The 19,678-nt window shown below is 42.1% G+C and overlaps 1 protein-coding gene across 1 annotated transcript in view; it reads right to left on the bottom strand.

The window, feature by feature from the left end:
• Positions 1–19,678, bottom strand: part of RBM25 (RNA binding motif protein 25) — a 68,569-nt gene that overhangs the window by 21,220 nt on the left and 27,671 nt on the right. Inside the window, exons 6-9 of the mRNA XM_017882797.1 lie at positions 15,444–15,604; positions 5,806–5,991; positions 2,857–2,910; positions 2,547–2,630 (exon numbers count right to left, since the gene is read on the bottom strand). Coding sequence (XP_017738286.1) covers positions 2,547–2,630; positions 2,857–2,910; positions 5,806–5,991; positions 15,444–15,604 — 485 coding nt within the window. The remainder of the gene's footprint in view (positions 1–2,546; positions 2,631–2,856; positions 2,911–5,805; positions 5,992–15,443; positions 15,605–19,678) is intronic.

Genomic DNA, 19,678 nt, shown 5'->3' with positions numbered 1-19,678 from the left:
AACCAAATAACAAAGTCAGACCAAGTTTGTACCCTGAAAAGATTACCAGTGTACCACATGGTTTCTACACAAACTCAGAAAAAAATATCCCAAACAGGTAAAACAATACAAAACAAAACACATTTATCCCTTTTGTTTCACCGAAATGAAATTTTAAACTGCAACAATAAAATGTGCATTTTTCTTTTCTCAGTCATGTAATGCATTTAAAACAACTTTAAAAAGCAATCTTACCTGTCAGATACTCTCTTTCTCTTCCTCATGGATCAGAGAACTGTTAGCAGGTTATGAAAGAAAAGCTAACGTATGAGCAACATATTCAGTTGCTGTGCCAGTCTGTATTGAAGTAGAATGCAGGCAAAGCCAAAACTGAATACATTGAAATTACAAAGGGATGAAATGAGATGACAGAAAGAGGACAGAAACTGACAGCTATTAAAGGGGGAAAAAATCTCATTTCTGAAACAGTTCTAATGAATATAAAAATTTATATTGTAAAATGAGGCTAGACTATATAAAACTTACCTCAATGGCATACACTTATAAAGAAATTTGTTTATTTCTGAAATAGATACTTACAGAATATTTTAGCTGTTCCAATACTAATTTTCTTGTAGAATTCCTCAATTTTTAATTCTTGCTTATTTCACTGTGCTCTTTATATTCAGTAATATAAATAACCATTTGTTTCAGAACTCATTTCAAAAGTTTGATTCTTAAGTAAATGAAAAAGTGAGTGAATCTAGTCCATACTGTTTCCTAAAGTTTATATATGAGAGATATATATACATGTATATAAATATATGTATACATGTAAACATATACATGTATTTTTTTAAATAAAGATTGGAGAAGGGAAATGAGGCGAGTCTAAAATTACGTAAGAAAGTAATGAAGAGGAAAGGACAGATTTTTAAAAAATCATAAATCTTACCTCATTCTCTCTTCAGACTCATCCGTGCTGTAAATGGACGCCCCCTGCCACGCTGATACCCTGACAGTCTGTGGTTATTTAATAAACTCATACCAAAACATGCAAAGGTTCACTGAGCTCATTTTTTGTTACTGGAGTTTCAAACAACCCTTTTAGCCAAACCACCCAATAAAAAAAACTGTTTTGGTTTTTCATTTTGGTCTCTTTGTATTTTGAAAAGACATTCTGAAAATTCAAAACATCCCTCCGGTGAAATAACACTAAGGCAGTACAATGCCTGGCAGGTCCCCAAACTTTAAAGCAAATATGTTTTCTAATTTTTCTTAAAACATGGTTTCCTCATAATTTACCAATAACATGACAGGGTTTAACAAATAAATAAAACAAAAAGGGGGTAAACCACACACACAACCATATACCATTTTTAAGCTTACTCGGTCCTGAATTTGAGTATTATACCTAACCAAAATTACTCATCTAAAATGATTTCCCATAGACCACCTTTTCAACTCTCAAAATTAATTTTGGGAGAATTATGTTTGTGCTCTCAGACACATTTAATTCTTGAAAAAGCACCGTGTATATGAGCGAGGGCTGGGCATCTGGATAGTAAGTGTTCAGCAGCACTGATTCATTGGCATTATTTGTGAACTACAGATTTTGAAAGCAATGGGAAAAAGTAAGAATAAAAGAGAAAATGAACATTTAACATTTCACTGAGTTAAAGATCTCTCAGTCTATCAGTAAGAACCAGCAACACCTTATTATCTCTACCATCAAAATACATGTCATGCAGTGTTTGCATTGCACCGTCCAAAAGCATCATTTTCAACACCAGCGAACATTCACAGATGCACTGTCATTGAGAGAAGCTTCAAATAGGCAAAACTCGTGAGTGGGATTTACTATGCATAAATACCCATTTCCAAGCCAGTTACCCCTTTGCATATTTTCTGAGGGGCATCCATAAATATAATAAAAAACAGAAGCTCATACTTACATCCTATTCCTTGTTACTTTCCAAGCTGAGAGTTTCATCTTGCATTAGTCACCATATGATCTCTATCATAATGGTGGGGGTCAATGAATAGATTAGCTTTATGGGAATTTACAGTTCTTCCATGCATCTAAAATTTGGTAAGTCTGGTAACCACTGACCTACTTTTTAAAATCTCCCCCACTCAACTTAAATCTATACAAATATAAAATGTAAATTTTAATCTCAGCTCTCTAAAGAAAAGGTAATCCTAAGATCAAGTTAAATAACTGCCCCCAGAAATACACTACAGTGTATGTTATCCTGCTGCCCCCTGAATCTAATTTAAGTCTGACCTTGATGTTTATGTTGAAATCTAAAAATAAAATTAGCTTCTATTCATATTAAAGTGAGATGACTGCAGAATAGTCAGTAACTGAAAAAACTAAGCACAATATGTCAAGGACCACTTTAATATGGTATTGGTCTTCTGTTTCTTTTTTCTATCTAAATATCAATTAAACCTATAAAAAGCATTTAAAATTATATTCTAATTTAAGGTTGTTTTTTTGTCTCTTTGCTTTGGATTCTGTAAAAAGTCTAGATTGGTATCAAGTGAAAAGACAAGAATACTACCTTATGTGTGTCTCTGAATTTGCTGATCTCTCGAGATATCAGGTCTCTTTTGTCTTCTTCCATTTCTATAGCATTTATATCCTCCTAAAAGAAAACGAGCAAAGGAGCAAATGAATAAAGAACAACCTACTTCAATATAAACAGTTAAAGGTTAGATATTCTGTCTCAAAGAGTAAATAAGTAAATAGAACATCCACAATAACAAATCTAACAATCTAAAGTTAAATAGTGAAAAATCACAAAGACAAGAATGATAAATCAACAATCAGCAGTAAACACAGTATTGTCAAAGCCTACAATTTAAACGAACCTTAGTGATGAGTGGATAAGGGATCAGTGGGGCCACTGGAAATCTGCGGAAAATCTGCGAAAAAAATCCACCAAGAATCTTTTTTAAAAGAGAAAAACAGAGCTCATACTACTCTGCAAAGCAATGCCCTATACATTTATGACATGAACAATACAGTACGCTTTTGTGACAATTTCTTGATTTCAAATTACTCGGGAATAAAAGTGATTTCACTCTCTTCACAATAACTGATCACACACCACCTCCTCTCTGGATACTCGAACACCCCCAAGAAATGGAAATATAGAAGGTGATCTCATAGTAGCAGGGCTTTCTAATCATACCAACAATATTTACCCATAACTCCTGCCACAGAGGAAGATTTTATTATCTCCTCCCAATCCATATCAAACAAATATGTTATTTTTTTCCTTTCCCACTAATGAAGAAAGAAAAAGAATGAATTCTACAGGCCTCAATTACTCTGTACCTTACTGACCCTACCAATTACCATTCCTAATAGAATACACCTCATTAGAAAAGTTATGGGTCGGGCACGGTGGCTCACGCGGATCACGAGGTCTGGAGATCGAGACCATCCTGGCTAACACAGTGAAACCCCATCTCTATTAAAAATACAGAAAAGCAGCCAGGCGTGGTGGCTGAGGCAGGAGAATTGCTTGAACCCAGGAGGCAGAGCTTGCAGTGAGCCAAGATTGCAGCCACTGCACTCCAGCCTGGGCAACTGAGTGAGACTCCATTTCAGTGGGGGGGAAAAAAAACCAAAAAAGAAGTTTTATGGCCAAATGAGGAAATACATACCAAATAATAAAAATGTATCTGGGGCCGGGCGCGGTGGCTCAAGCCTGTAATCCCAGCACTTTGGGAGGCCGAGACGGGTGGATCACGAGGTCAGGAGATCGAGACCATCCTGGCTAACATGGTGAAACCCCGTCTCTACTAAAAAATACAAAAAACTAGCCGGGCGAGGTGGCGGGCGCCTGTAGTCCCAGCTACTCGGGTGGCTGAGGCAGGAGAATGGCATAAACCCGGGAGGCGGAGCTTGCAGTGAGCTGAGATCCGGCCACTGCACTCCAGCCCAGGCAACAGAGCGAGACTCCGTCTCAAAAAAAAAAAAAAAAAAAAAAAAAAAAAAAAAAAAAAAAAAAAATGTATCTGGCCACAAAGAAAACTGAAGATGGCCTAAAAAGGCATTCAAATTTAAAATAATATAAAATGTAACCATCCATTCATAACTAATCATAATATATACACCACGTAGTATTTTTTTATTATATAATGGATGCATATAAAACACTGGCTATGAGTGGGTCACGCTTGTAGTCCCAGCACTTTGGAAGGCTGAGGCAGGCAGATCATTTAAGCTCAGGAGTTCAACACCAGCTTGGGCAACATGGTGAAACCCCATCTCTACAAAAAACACAAAAATTAGCTGGGTATGGTGGCACATGCCTATAGTCTCAGCTTCTCAGGAGGCTAACACAGGAGGATCACTTTAGGACAGGTATTCAAGGCTGCAGTGAACCGTAATTGCGCCACCATCCTCCAGTTTGGGTGACAAAACAAGATACTGTCTCAAAAACATAAATAAATAAAACAAAATACTTCCAATACTTGTGGATTTTTTTTCTTACTTTACAGACAGGGTCTCGCTCTGTGGCCCAGGCTAGACTCAAGCTCATGGGCTCAAGTAAACCTCCCCTCAGCCTCCCCAGCTGCTGGGACTACATGTATCATCCACCACTCCTAGTTTCTTCCATTATTTTTAAAAGAACATTTCCTATAATTTATCTAAGTTTATCCAAAGGAAATAAGTATAAGAAAACTAAACTTTTTCTTCAACCTGGACTGCCCACTGTTCAATTCGCTTAGGGCGATAAAGAGGTAGCAATCAATTCACTGAGGAGGAATGTTTCAAGTTGTACTGCTCTTTCAGAATCCTCCAGTTTGATTCTTCAATACCACTATTGTTCAGGGAGGGGAATGCAACACAGTTTATAAAGAAAGGCAGCTAAAAATTAAGAGTGGGTGGAAATCTTCAGTGAATCAGATCTGGTTTCTTGCTTAGAACAGAGACAGAACAACCATAGGCAAACAAAGTAAAATAAGAGTCAGGCGCAGTGGCTCACGACTGTAATCCTGACACTTTAGGAAGCTGAGACAGGAGCATAACCTGAACCCAGGAGTTGGAGACCAGTCTAGAAAACATAATGAAACACCTGTCTCTGTAAAAAGTTTACAAATGTATTTTTTTTTTTTTTTTTTGGAGACGGAGTCTCGCTCTTGTCCCGCCCAGGCTGGGAGTGCAGCTGGCCGGATCTCAGCTCACTGCAAGCTCCGCCTCCCGGGTTTACGGCCATTTCCCTGCCTCAGCCTCCCGAGTAGCTGGGGAACTACAGGCGCCCGCCACCTCGCCCCGGCTAGTTTTTTGTATTTTTTAGTAAGAGAACGGGGTTTCACCGTGTTAGCCAGGATGGTCTCGATTCCTGACCTTGTGATCCGCCGTCTCGGGCCTCCCAAAGTGCTGGGATTACGGCCTTGGCCACCGCGCCCGGCCTACCCGGCCTAAAATGTATTTTTAATATATTTTTTAAAATAATTAAAAAAAAAATTTTAAGGCTGGGAGTGGTGGCTCACGCCTGTATCCCAGCACTTTGGGAGAATGAGGCAAGTGGATCCCTTGAGGGATATACGGCATATAACCCATGCGCATTCTCCCATATACTTTAAAACTTTTCTAGATTACATACAATGCCCCACAGAACCCGAGAGGCGGAAGTTATAGTGAGCTGAGATTGCGCCACTGCATTCCAGCCTGGGAGACAAAGTAAGCCTCCATCTCAAAAAAAGAAAAGAAAGAAAAAAGAAAACTGACATGTAATCAAAGCATAAGAGTGATATCATAAAAAACAAATGGTAGAAATTATATGTTGTTGTCAGAACACATACGTCCTCCTTCTTTTCCTTCTTCTTCTTCCTGGGGTGAGAATCAGATTCCTGTGAGGGGGCATTTAGCTCACTGGAGTATTCACGAATTAAAACTTCAATAGCTCCTTTAATCATCTGATCTCTCCTCTTTGTTTCTTCATCCAAGGCTTCTTCATCGTCATTAGTGACAGTTTCTGGCCTTGCATTCTTAAAGAAAACAGCAAATTCAGGGGAAAGAAAAATCAAGCAAGAAAATCAAAATCACTCTACGACAACAGTTAATAAACATACATGTTTTCTCAAAAACATCTCTGTAGTCCTAGTAAACACAGAGTTGGTTTTGTTCTTAACATCATAAAAGCTTCATTTTTTTTAAATTTCACTATTCCTGAGATACTAGTTCATTTTCATTTTCTTTTTCTTAATAGCTAAAAAATTCTGGCCCCTAAATTTCAGGACTAGCACACTATATAACACATCTGCAAACCATTCACAAGTTTTCAGACTGTTTTGCTCAACAGGTACACAAATAGTAACAACTGTATGTAATAGTTCATTCTTTTAAACAGATACTAAATGGCTGAAAATTCAGTTATGCAGTAAAGGCAAAATACAATTTTAAGTTAATTGTGAAAGCTACCGCACAGAATAAACAAAATTGTATGTAGATTAAATAAACAAAAACATCAGATTGCTAAATACACCAAAATGCCAGAATCAGGAGTTTAGGGACTGAAATGATTTGCTTTCTATGAGTTCCTACAATGCAAGAATACCACTTATAGAAACCATACACTTACAACACTAACAAGGAATCAAGGTAACTATTTGTAGGTCTTTATCAGTAATTTTCTGGCCAGGCGTGGTGGCTCACTCCTGTAATCCCAGCACTATGGGAGGCTGAGGGGGGGGCTGGATCATGAGGTCAGGAGTTCAATCAAGACCAGCCTGGCCAACATGCTGAAACCCCATCTCTACTAAAAATACAAAAATTAGCTGAGTGCGGTGGTGCATGCCTATAATCCCAGCTACTCAGGAAGCTGAGGCAGGAGAATTGCTTAAAACCGGAAGGCAGTAGTTGCAGTGAGCAGAGATTGCGCCACTGCAATCCAGCCTGGGCAAAAGAGCGAAACTCCATCTCAATAATAATAATAATTTTCTAAGAAGTCTAGATTATTCCCTCTCTGTGGGGGAAATTGTTGGCTTCTAATGTGCTACAATAGTGGTGCGTGCCCCAAAGTTTTTAAAGACTTACTTGGTAAACATATACTGTGCACATTTTCAGATACATACAAGAACCATGCTCATGTGCATACATGCCTGGGTCTTGGTCATAATTCCTGCAACTCTATTCAAGGTGAGTTTCATGCCTTGTGGCTCCTTAACAATGTAACTTAGCACTAACTTTATAAGTTGACCACCAGCATTCTGAAAGCTGTCTCCAATGGGTATATATTCAACAAACATTTTATTTCTTTTTTTTTTTGAGACAGAGTCCCGCTCTGTCGCTCAGGCTGGAGTTGCAGTGGCCAGATCTCAGCTCACTGCAAGCTCTGCCTACCGGGTTTACACCAGTCTTCTGCCTCAGCCTCCAGTGTAGCTGGGACTACAGGCGCCCGCCACCTCGCCTGGCTAGTTTTTTTTGTATTTTTTAGTAGAGATGGGGTTTCACCGGGTTAGCCAGGATGGTCTCCATCTCCTGACCTCGTGATCCGCCCGTCTCAGCCTCCCAAAGTGCTGGGATTACAGGCTTGAGCCACCTCGCCCGGCCAACATTTTATTTCTTAAATTAATTTGCTCAATTCTTTTTTTTTTTCTTGCTCTGTTGCCCAGGCTGGAGTGCAGTGGCACCATCTCACCTCACTGCAAGCTCCGCCTCCTGGTTTCACGCCATTCTCCTGCCTCAGCCTCCGGAGTAGCTGGGACTACAGGCGCCCGCCACCACGCCTGGCTAATTTTTTTGTATTTTTAGTAGAGACGGGTTTCACTGTGTTAGGATGGTCTCAATCTCCTGACATCGTGTTCTGCCCGCCTCGGCCTCTGAAAGTGCTGGGATTACAGGCGTGAGCCACCGCACCCAGCAACAAATTCTTAAGAGCGTACCGTGAGAAACATGCTGCACTTAGACGGAGTAAAATTCAAATTGAAAAACGCGCTCTTCTCCTCAAGCTATACTAATACAGAGTAACAGATGGGTTATGACACAGACAACTTAAATATAAGGCATTACATGTTATTATAAAACTAACCACTTGGCAGGGCACGGTGGCTCACGCCTGCAATCCCAGCACTTTGGGAGGCCAAGGCAGGTGGATCACGAGGTCAAGAGTTCAAGACCCGCCTGGCCAGCATGGTGAAACCCCATCTCTACCAAAGTTACAAAAAATTAGCTGGGCATAGTGACACATGCCTGTAATCTCAGCTATTCGGGAGGCTGAGGCAGGAGAATTGCTTGAACCCAGGAGGTGGAGACTGCAGTGAGCCGAGATCACGCCGCTCCATTCCAGCCTGGGAGACACAGCAAGACTGTGTCTCCCCGCCGCACAAAAGAAAAAAACTCGCTCCTGTAATCCCAGCATTTTGGGAGGCTGAGGTGGGCGGATCACAAGGTCAGGAGTTTGAGACCAGCCTGACCAACATTGTGAAACTCCGTCTCTACTAAAAAAACACAAAAATTCCCAGCCAGGTGCAGTGGCTCACAAGGTCAGGAGATGGAGACCATCCTGGCTAACACAGTGAAACCCCGTCTCTACTAAAAACACAAAAAAATAGCCAGGCATGGTCCCAGCTACTTGGGAGGCTGAGGCAGGAGAATCACTTGAACCCAGGAGGCAGAAACTGCAGTGAGCCAAGATCGCGCCACTGCACTCCAGCCTGGGCGACACAGCGAGACTCCTTCTCAAAAAAAAAAAAAATAAAATAAAATAAATCCGTATAAACCCTAAACTGAGTATTGTTTCCACTGTAAACCAACATTTAGGTATCAATATGGCTATTTTACCTGAATTAGAGATAAAAGCATTTGGAATTAACTAATTCACATTTTTAGAAGAAAAGTTTATTAACCCAAAATCTTAACTTAAAAAAATTATATAATGATATTTGTTCGCGGGCGCTGTGTGGCTCGAAGCCTGTAATCCCAGCTATTTGGAGAGGCCTGAGATCATGGCGGATCACTGTAGTCATTGAATTCGATGACCATCCTGGCTAATCACGTGAAACTCCTGTTCTCACAAATATATACATAAAACTAGCCGCACTGGGTGGTGGCGGCGCGCCTGTAGTCAGCTAGCTCGGGAGGCTGAGGGGGAGAGAATGGCGCAAACCCGGGAGGCGGAGCTATGCAGTGAGCTGAGATCCGGCCATGCACTCCAGTCCTGGGAGACAGAGCGAGACTCCGCCTCCAAAAAAAAAAAAAAAAAAAAAAAAGAACTGATTATGGTAGATGATCAGGTTAGAAAGATACTCCACAGACTGGCAAGTTTCATCTAAAGCTCTATCTCTGGAATATCAACCATATACAATTTTCTGATTTCCAGTTTTTTCTTATACTTCAGAAACCAGATGGCTGGGCACGGTGGCTCACACCTGTAATCACAACACTTTGGGAGGCCTAGGTGGGTGGACCACCTGAGGTCAGGAGTTCAAGACTAGCCTAGCCAACATGGAGAAACTCATCTCTACTAAAAATGCAAAAAATTAGCCGGGAGTGGTGGCGGGTGCCTGTACTCCCAGCTACTCAAGAGGGTGAGGCAGGAGAATTGCCTGAATCCAGGAGGCTGAGGTTGCACTCCAGCCTGGGTGACAAGAGTGAGACTTTGGAGGGTAAAGCGGGAGAAACCAGAAAGCATATTCAGTAATACTGGGAAACAAAAGGTCAAGGATTCAGCCATATAGGAAGCTGACAGATTATCTGTAATGTTTACATGGCCCACCTAGTTGGTTCTTTTCAGAGAAACTAAAATTTCAATAGTAAAGCTAGTGGCTGTGAAGTTAAACAGCTCTGCTGGGCTCATTCTTTGACAATGAGTTCTAAAATCCAAAGTACAAACCTTTTAAAAAACTTAAGGAAATGCAAAGTTCTTTCTTTTGAGAAAATGTAGACTCAACTAGGCTAATTTCCAGACAAAGATGTTCACCTGCAGCAGCTGTCCTCTATTAACAGGTTCTTTCCAGAGAGTAACTGTGTTTCCAGCACTTGTCAGTGTTCATTCTTGAATATATGGTTAATAACTGTGACTTGTGACATACAAGCAGATATACTGACTCCTATACTATTTTTGCTGGACAGCCAGAAAGCAATAGGACGTGAACTAAATTAGCATGGCCACCTCACACAGAATACTTTTACTACTAAAGGTCAGTAAGAAATGAAAGAAAAAAATTTACTCCTATAAATTCTGCAAAATCTACATTAAACTGTTCAGTCAAGTTGTTTGACAAGATACCTTACACATGTCCAAAATTCTTCTTAAAATTCTGAATCTGGCTGGGCACAGTGGCTCATGCCTGTAAACCCAGTACCTCGGAAGGCCGAAGCAGGAGAATTGCTTGAGCCTAGGAGGTAGACACCAGCCTGGACAACACTGCGAGACCCCATCTCACAAAAAAAAGAAAGAAAATTCTGGATCATGAAAAATTTATTGCTCTCCTAGACAAACTCATGTTTCCTTTTTAATTAATGAGAAATACGGAACTAATTGTTTTCTCTTCCGCCTCAGAGGAAAATGCCTAATAAAGCAACACAAAGGGTTCTCAATGTCTCGTTCTCCTATCCTCTACTTAACAGCCTTTTAAAATTTCTCCAACTAATCAACGACCAAGAATAAAAAACAATCACCATGTCATATTTTATGCTGAAAAATCATGGCGGCAGTGGTCACCCATCTCGCACCCACCATCTTCCCCCCTCCCCCACTCCCTCCCTCCAATCTCTCCCTCTCCGGCTTTCCTACCTCCCTCCACCCAAAACCACCCTTAAAAAAAAAAATCATGGCAAATCTCTAATCTACTCCACTATATAGTAATATTTGCTTATGTTATTTGAAATAAAATTTTTTTACATCAGATAGAATGCTTTTTTAACCTATATTGTTGAGTAAAATTAACACTAGGAAAATATGCCATGTTTATCCTATGACTTCAAGTACCACTGGGCAAGAAGCCAAAGGGCACTCAGAAATACACGTACACAGTTGGAACAATAAATCATATAACTGATGTTTGTCAATTGTTTTAATTTCATTTTATTAAAAATAATTTTTCTGTGTGATTTTATTGCATGTAACTTAGCTTTTTCATGAGACAGAGTCTCACTCTGTCACCCAGGTTGGACTGCAGTGGCACAATCACGGCTAACTGCAACCTCTACCTCCCAGGTTTAAGTGATTTTCCTGCCTCAGCCTCCCAAGTAGCTGGGATTACACGTGTGTGCCACCACACCCAGCTAATTTTTGTATTTCTTTCTCAGTAAAGACAGGGTTTCACCATGTTGGCCAGGCTGGTTTCAAACTCCTGACCTCAGGTGATCCTCCGACCTCAGACTCCCAAAGTGCTGGGATTACAGGTGTGAGGCACCACATCCAGACACATATTGCTTTTCCTGAAAACCAACAAACAGATCTGAAGTGTGGTTACTCTGGCTAATGTTGATTATACAAGAAATCAACATTTCTTGGGCACAGTGGCTCCTACCTGTAATCCTAGCACTTTGGAAGGCTGAGGTAGGTGGATCACTTAAGTCAAGGAGTCCAAGGCCAGCCTGGACAACACAGTGAAACCTCATCTCAACAAAAAATATAAAACTTAGGCAGGTATGGTGGTGCATACCTGTAGTCCCAGCTGAGGCAGAAGGATCACTGGAGCCTGGGAATAGGAGGTTGCAGTGAGCAGAGATCACACCACCCCACACTCGAGCTTGGGTGACAGAGCAACACTCTGTCCCCACCCCAAAAAAAGCAAACAAGCAAGCAAGAAATACCAAGTCACCTTTCCTTATTTATAAAAATACATGGTATAGTGATTTATTTCATTTTCAGAGTTTTTCAGTATAACATTTGCAAATGCTACAAATTAAATGACTTCACAAACTGAAGATTAAACACAAGAAAACAGTGAGTCCTAGCAAATCAGAACACTTTGAAGATACTGAATCCATACCTTTAACTAGTTAGTATACAGTCATCACAACAAGGCAAACCTGAAAATCCTTATTTTGAACATTTCTGGTTTTTTGAGGTTTTAGTGATGTGACAGGCAGTATTACTGATTTGAAATAAAATATAAATATAATTTCCTTATGAAGCAGGGTAAGGATAGTAAGACTGACAGATAAGCAACTGTAAACAAATGTTAATTCCGTCCTTGCTTTAGGCAAGACACTGTCCTAGGTGCTGTGGAGGTACAAGATTAAAGAGACACAGCCCACAAACTTATCACCGTTTCTATTTGTAATCAGAGATGGGGGTTGAAAGAGGATATGGGAATGAGATGGGTAACAAAGGGCTGTGAAAGAGAGAGACATATAAACAGTATCTACTAAAACAGCTACAAAGATCTGCTTTATACGGGAACAGAGGACTTAACTCTGAGAGAAACTGAGGGTAGGCTGATAAAGTCTATACGAATCAAGGGACATGTTAATTATAAGTATGGATAGAATTTCAACAGGGAGCTTGGACAGGGAACAAAGACATGAGATGCCAGCAAAGCAAAAAGGAAGATTGTGGAGGTACATGCAGTAGTATGTGCAGAGAAGGAAAGAAGGAAGTTAGAAAGGTGGACTGGAAGCTGGGCGCGGTGGCTCACGCCTGTAATCCCAGCACTTTGGAGGCCGAGGCGGGCGGATCACAAGGTCAGGAGATCGAGACCATCCTGGCTAACACGGTGAAACTCCGTCTCTACTAAAAATACAAAAAACTAGCCGGCCGAGGTGGCGGTGCCTGTAGTCCCAGCTACTTGGAGGCTGAGGCAGGAGAATGGCGTGAACCCGGGAGGCGGAGCTTGCAGTGAGCTGAGATCTGGCCACTGCACTCCAGTCGGGGCGACAGAGCGAGACTCCGCCTCAAAAAAAAAAAAAAAAAAAAAAAAAAAAGGTGGACTGGAGCGAGCCTTGAATGTCATCCTAAAAACATGGGCTTTATGGCCGGGCACCATGGCTCACGCCTGTAATCCCAGCACTTTGGTAGGCCAAGGCGGGTGGATCACCTGAGGTCAGGAGTTCAAGAACAGCCTGGAAAACATGGAGAAATCCCACCTCTACTAAAAATATAAAAATGAGCCAGGGGTGGTGGCGGGTGCCTATAAACTCAGCTACTCGGTAGGCCAAAGCAGGAGAATCACTTGAACCCAGGAGGTGGAGGTTACAGCGAGCCAAGATTTTACCACTGCACTCCAGCCTGGGCGGCAGAGCAAGACGGAGTCAGAAAAAAAAAAAGGTGAGGGGGGGTCTTTTTTCTGTAGGAAATCTAAAATCATCAAGGATGGGTCTCACATAATAAGCAAGAGTGTGATAAAATTATACTTATGTTTTAGAAATACAGGCAATGCTGGCCGGGCTGAGTGGCTCGCAAGTAATCCCAGCACTTCGAGAGGCCGAGGCAGGCGGATCACCTAAGTTTCAAGACCAGCCTCACCTACATAGTGAAAATAGAAAAAGTAGCTGAACTTGGTGGCAGGCGCCTGTAATCCCAGCTACTTGGGAGGCTGAGGAGGGAGAATCGCTTGAATCTGGGAGGTGGAGGTTGCAGTTAGCTGAGGTCGTGCCACTGCACTCCAGCCTGGGCAAAAGAGTAAGACTCCATCTCAAAAAACAAAACCCACCAAAAAACAACCAAAAACCTACATTTCGCCAGGCATGGTGGCTCACACCTGTAATCCCAGCACTTTGGGAGACCAAGGAGAGCAGATTACGTTAAGTCAGGAGTTCCAGACTAGTCTGGCCAACATGGTGAAACCCCATCTCTACTAAAAATACAAAAATTTGCTGAACGTGGTGGCGGATGCCTGTAATCCCAGCTACTCAGGAGGCTGAGGCAGGAGAATCACCTGAACACGGGAGGCAGAGGTTGCAGTGAGCCAAGATCACACCACTGCACTCTAGCCTGAACGACAGACACTCTGTGTCGAAAAAAAAAAACTACATTCATACACAGAAAAATGTCCGGAAGAACATACATCCAAACTGTCTAGTGTTACTTATGATGATGAGATTACAGGTGGCATTTAATTGCTTATTTATACTTTGCTTCGTTTTGTGAGCTTTTTGGGTTTGGTGTTTTGTTTTGTTTTTTTTAACAAAGAACTTGGAGGTGACATAAAAGGTATTTCTTTTTTCTTTTTTGGCAGCAGGGAGATAGAGTTTCGCTCTAGTTGCCCAGGCTGGAGTACAATGGCTCGATCTCAACTCACTGCAACCTCCACCTCTCCAGTTCAAGTGATTCTCCTGCCTCAGCCTCCGGGTTGCTGCGATTACAGGCAACTGCCACAATGCTAGGCTAATTTTTTGTATTTTTAGTAGAGACAGGGTTTTGCCACGTTCACCAGGCTGGTCTCGAACTCCTGACCTCAGGTGGATCTGCCTGCCTCTGCCTCCCAAAGTGCTGAGATTACAGGCATGAGCCACCACATCCAGCAGAAAGCGATTTCTTTTTTTTTTTTTGAGATGGAGTCTCGCTCTGTCGCCCAGGCTGAAGTGCAGTGACCCAGGCTGGAGTGCAGTGCGTGATCTTGGCTCACTGCGAGCTCCACCTCCCGGGTTCACGCCATTCTCCTGCCTCAGCCTCCCAAGTAGCTGGGACTACAGGTGCCTGCCACCATGCCCGGCTAATTTTTTCTATTTTTAGTAGAGACCGGGTTTCACGATGTTAGCCAGGATGGTCTCGATCTCCTGATCTCGTGATCCCCTGGTCTCGGCCTCCCAAAATGCTGGGACTACAGGCATGAGCCACCGCGCCAGGCCCAGAAAGCAATTTCTATTTTGAAAGATAATAAAAATTTGATAACAGTGAAAGACACTTCTGGTTTTGTTTGTGTTGGGAGAAGGCAATAATAAATCTATTTTGCATTTGTTCAGCATGAGATGCCAAAAACGAACTAAGAAAAGAAATGAAGGAAATATATACTCAAGTTTTAGCTATGTTTCACTTTGTCGAGGGAGTAAAAATGTATACATTACAATACAATATACAACCATGTCCTTTATTTTAGCTTCACTTAGTATAGCTTGAATAAATCCCCCAAGCTAAGGCAAGTAATCAGAGTTTCATTCATTTTAGAGTTGGTATACTTCTAAAAGAGAGGGAAACTAAGAAAAATTGTGTAGGTTGAAATATATTTTGTACTTACTTACAAAGCTGCCTTAATGAATTAGCTCTGTTTGGAATAGTCTGTACCAGTGTTTTCTCTGGCAAGTTAACCTTGTCCAGCCTCCCTTACTACTTTCATCCCAACCTGGAACAAGCAAACCAACAGTCATCCACCCACTATGGGTAGATAAGACTTAAAATAACTACAAACTATCAAATACCCTCCTACATTTAAGCCACAAGCACATATATGATGATCTTTTGAAGCCCCATATTAGATTCATTTATAATGAGAAGCATTACACTGAAATAGCAAAGCCTGGCCTAGAAAAGATACCCCGACAGAAAACATACCCCATTAGAAGCTTTCTTCTTCGCTTTCCATTCATCCAGCTGCGCCTTTGTCTTTGCATCAACTTTAACGAGTAGCTTTTTCTCCCCAATTTGCAGGTCATGTAATAATCTGAGTGCACGCAGAGTAGATTCTGGCTCCTTGTACTCACAAAATCCAAAGGCTAGCAATGGATGAAAACAATTAGTCAAATATCAATCCACTTACAAAAGAAAAAAAATTATGGAAAAGTCAAATTACTAGAGTCCAAATGTTTTAATACAAAGACCACTCAATTCATAATTCCACCCCTGTCCACCAATTCCCTTTGATAACCATTTTAGTACCCTCAACCAACCAAAGGGGGAAAAAAGGGAAAAACAGAGGAGAGGAAGAAAAATTCCAATCAGACAAACTGATACTCATTAGAAGCTCTGATAAAATACTTAGCAGAGTCAATGAAACTCATGATTAAAGGGACTCGATTATTTCATAAATTCACCCTATCTAGACTTCCAAACAGCCACAAATAAGAACAGACTATAGGAACATAAACAATGCACTTTTCGGCCGGGCGCGGTGGCTCAAGCCTGTAATCCCAGCACTTTGGGAGGCCGAGGCGGGTGGATCACGAGGTCAGGAGATCGAGACCCTCCTGGCTAACACGGTGAAACCCCGTCTCTACTAAAATACAAAAAACTAGCCGGGCGCGGTGGCGGGCGCCTGTAGTCCCAGCTACTCGGAGGCTGAGGCGGGAGAATGGCGGGAACCCGGGAGGCGGAGCTTGCAGTGAGCCGAGATCGCGCCACTGCACTCCAGCCTGGGCGACACAGCGAGACTCCGTCTTAAAAAAAAAAAAAACGCACTTTTCAATTCTGAGATGTTAAATTACAGAATTAGTGATCTTGTATCCTAGTTATCAGTCCATTTTGCTTATATGTATTTCCTTTTATAACTAGTCAATCTCGCTATTAAGATGACTTTAACAGAGATATTAAAACAAAATTAAACTAATAGCAACCAACAAATTGAAAATAAAATCAAATAAATCTAAACATGTATATAATGACACGAAACAGAAAAAAACTACTGATATTAAAATAGTAAATTTGACTATAACATTTTCAGCATGCTATACCATAAAGACAAACAGATATGCCCCTCAAAAAAGTACCTTCAGGCCGGGCGCAGTGGCTCACACCTGTAATCCCAGCACTCTGGGAGGCCGAGGCGGGCATATTACCTGAGATCAAGAGTTCTAGACCAGCCTGGCCAACATGGTGAAACCCTGTCTCTACTAAAAATACAAAAACTAGCTGGGTGTGGTGGCACATGCCTGTAGTCCCAGCTACTAGGGAGGTTCAGGCAGGAGAATTGCTTGAACCCAGGAGGCAGAAGTTGCAGTAAGCTGAGATTGCCCCCACTGCACTCCAGCCTGGGCAACAGAAAGAGATCCTGTCTCAAAAAAAGGAAAAGTAATTTAAAATGATCATACTGCTGGTGATAGTGTCAATGTTGTTAGTGTTAAACTGTTCTATGTGCAATGTGAGATAAAACAACTCAGTAATTAATATTCTATCATCCCCAATGGCCTTGAAACTCAGTCAACTCAGTGTGGGGAAAAAGGAGATACAGATATATGACAGAACAGGTTAAATAAAAACCTTTTAGTCCTTACTCTGAATTAGTATACACTGGAAAAACCTAAAAGCAAACACCAAAGCACTGCTTTTTAATTTTTTTTAGACGGAGTCTCATTCTGTCGCCAGGCTGGAGTGTAGTGGTGCGATGTCAGCTCACTGCAAACTCTGCCTCCTGAGTTGAAGCAATTCTCCTGCCTCAGCTTCCTGAGTAGCTCAGACTACAAGCGAGCGCCACCACACCCAGCTAATTTCTGTATTTTTAGTAGAGATGGGGTTTCACCATGTTGGCCAGGATGGTCTTGATCTCCTGACCCGCCTGCCTCAGTCTCCCAAAGTGCTGGGATTACAAGCGTGAGCCACCACGCCCATCCCAAACCACTGTTAATATGAGTGCACCTCGTGCCCAGATCGTGATCTTCAAAACAATTTCCCCTGGAGAAATGGCTGATTCTAAGTCTGGGGCCAAAAAACTATTATACTAGATGACCTTGGAACAAATTGTCATACCAGATAACAAAGCAGCTGTCAAAGGCGTTCAGGGTCATGTCAAAACCACTGGAGATGTATAAAGTGCAGAGACAATTTAAGTTAAGTTTTAATGGTGATAATAACTACGAAGAATCCACATTAAATACAGTAACACTAAATATGCTTCAATTCGTAAGTTCACAATAATTTAAAAGAAAAAAGAAAATCAGTCACTGCTAGAGAATGCTGAGGATACCAACTCATTGTTTTAAGAAAGAAAGCCAGGGCATTTATCCTGCCTTTTCTGTATTAAATATGCCTCTATGCCAGGCATGGTGGCTCAAGCCTATAATCCCAGCACTTTGGGAGACTGAGGTGGATGGATCACCTGAAGTCACGTGTTCAAGACTTCCCTGGCAAACATGGCAAAATCCCGCCTCTACTAAAAAAACCAAAAAATTAACCAGGAGTGGTGGTGGGCACCTGTAATCCTGGCTACTCAGGAGGCGGAGGCAAGAGAATCGCTTGAACCCAGGAGGCGGAGGTTGCAGTGAGCTGAGATGGTGCCATCGCACTCCAGCCTGGGCAATAAGAGCAAAAAACTCCATCTCAAGAACAACAAAAATGCCTCTAAGTTACCAAATAGTAGATGCAGGGGCAACTTTCTCCACAGAGAAGCATTCTACTAATATATGAAAAAGATTTGTTCCTCAATGAAAGAATGACAGAATTCTTCAAAACATACTACTGATGAGGCCCCGCGCAGTGGCTCACGCCTGTAATTCCAGCACTTTGGGAGGCCAAGGCAGGCTGATCATGAGGTCAGGAGATTGAGATCATCCTAGCCAACATGGTAAAACCCCGTCTCTATTAAAAATACAAAAATTAGCTGGGTGTGGTGGCACGTGCTTGTAATCCTAGCTACTCGGGAGACTGAGGCAGGAGAATCACTTGAACCCGGGAGGCGGAGGTTGTAGTGAGCCAAGATCGCACCACTGCACTCCAGCCTGGGTAACAGAGCGAGACTGCGTCTCAAATAACACAGTAGCCGGGAGCAGTGGCTCGTGCCTGTAATCTCAGCATTCTGGGAGGCCGAGGCAGGCAGATGACCTGAGGTTGGGAGTTTGAGACCAGCCTGACCAATAAGGAGACACCCCATCTCTACTAAAAATAAAAAATTAGCCGGGCATGGTGGCACATGCCTATAATCCCAACTTCTCAGGAGGCTGAGGCAGGGGAACCGCTTAAAACCAGGAGGTGGAAGTTGCAGTGAGCTGAGATCGTACCATTGCACTCCAGCCTGGGCAAGAAGAGCAAAATTCCGTATCCAAAAAAAAAAAAACCAAAACACCACACAACACACATCAAGTACAACTACTGACCACTTTACAGAAAACACAGAGGATAGATAGATTAATGGCAAATTATAGTACTGGAGCTGCATTCAGCAAAACTCATCTTAAAAAATACTACTGCACAAATGACCCAGTTTCTTCAACAAATAAACTGCAAGGAAATTAGAAATAGAATAATTTAAAATATTAAGAGTATGGTCAGTTAGCTCAGTTGGTTAGAGGATGGTGCTAATAATAAAATATTAGGAGACTTAAAACAAATTGCCAACTAGTTGCAATGTGTGGACTTCATATAGATCCTGAATCAAATGAACTATTTAAAAAATTGACACTTGAGGCCAGGTGTGGTGGCTCCTGCCTGTAATCCCAGCATTTTAGAAGGTTAAGGTGGGTGGATCATCTGAGGTCAGGAGTTTGAGACCAGCCTGGCCAACATGGCAAAACTCCGTCTCTACTAAAAATACAAAAATTAGCCGGGCATGGTGGCGCACACCTGTAATCCCAGCTACTCAGGAGGCTAAAGCTGGAGAACTGCTCCAACCCAGGAGGCAGAGGATGCAGTGAGCAAAGATCACACCACTGCACTCCAGCCTGGGTGACAGGGTGAGAGTAGGTCTCAAAAGAAAAAAGGCCGGGCGCAGTGGCTCATGGCCGGGCGCGGTGGCTCAAGCCTGTAATCCCAGCACTTTGGGAGGCCGAGACGGGCGGATCACGAGGTCAGGAGATCAAGACCATCCTGGCTAACACGGTGAAACCCCGTCTCTACTAAAAATACAAAAAACTAGCCGGGCG

The sequence above is a fragment of the Rhinopithecus bieti genome, unplaced genomic scaffold (assembly GCF_001698545.2).
Source record: "Rhinopithecus bieti isolate Rb0 unplaced genomic scaffold, ASM169854v2 scaffold_13259, whole genome shotgun sequence".
Classification (NCBI taxonomy): domain Eukaryota; kingdom Metazoa; phylum Chordata; class Mammalia; order Primates; family Cercopithecidae; genus Rhinopithecus; species Rhinopithecus bieti.
This window is presented reverse-complemented; position numbering and strand designations above follow the sequence as displayed.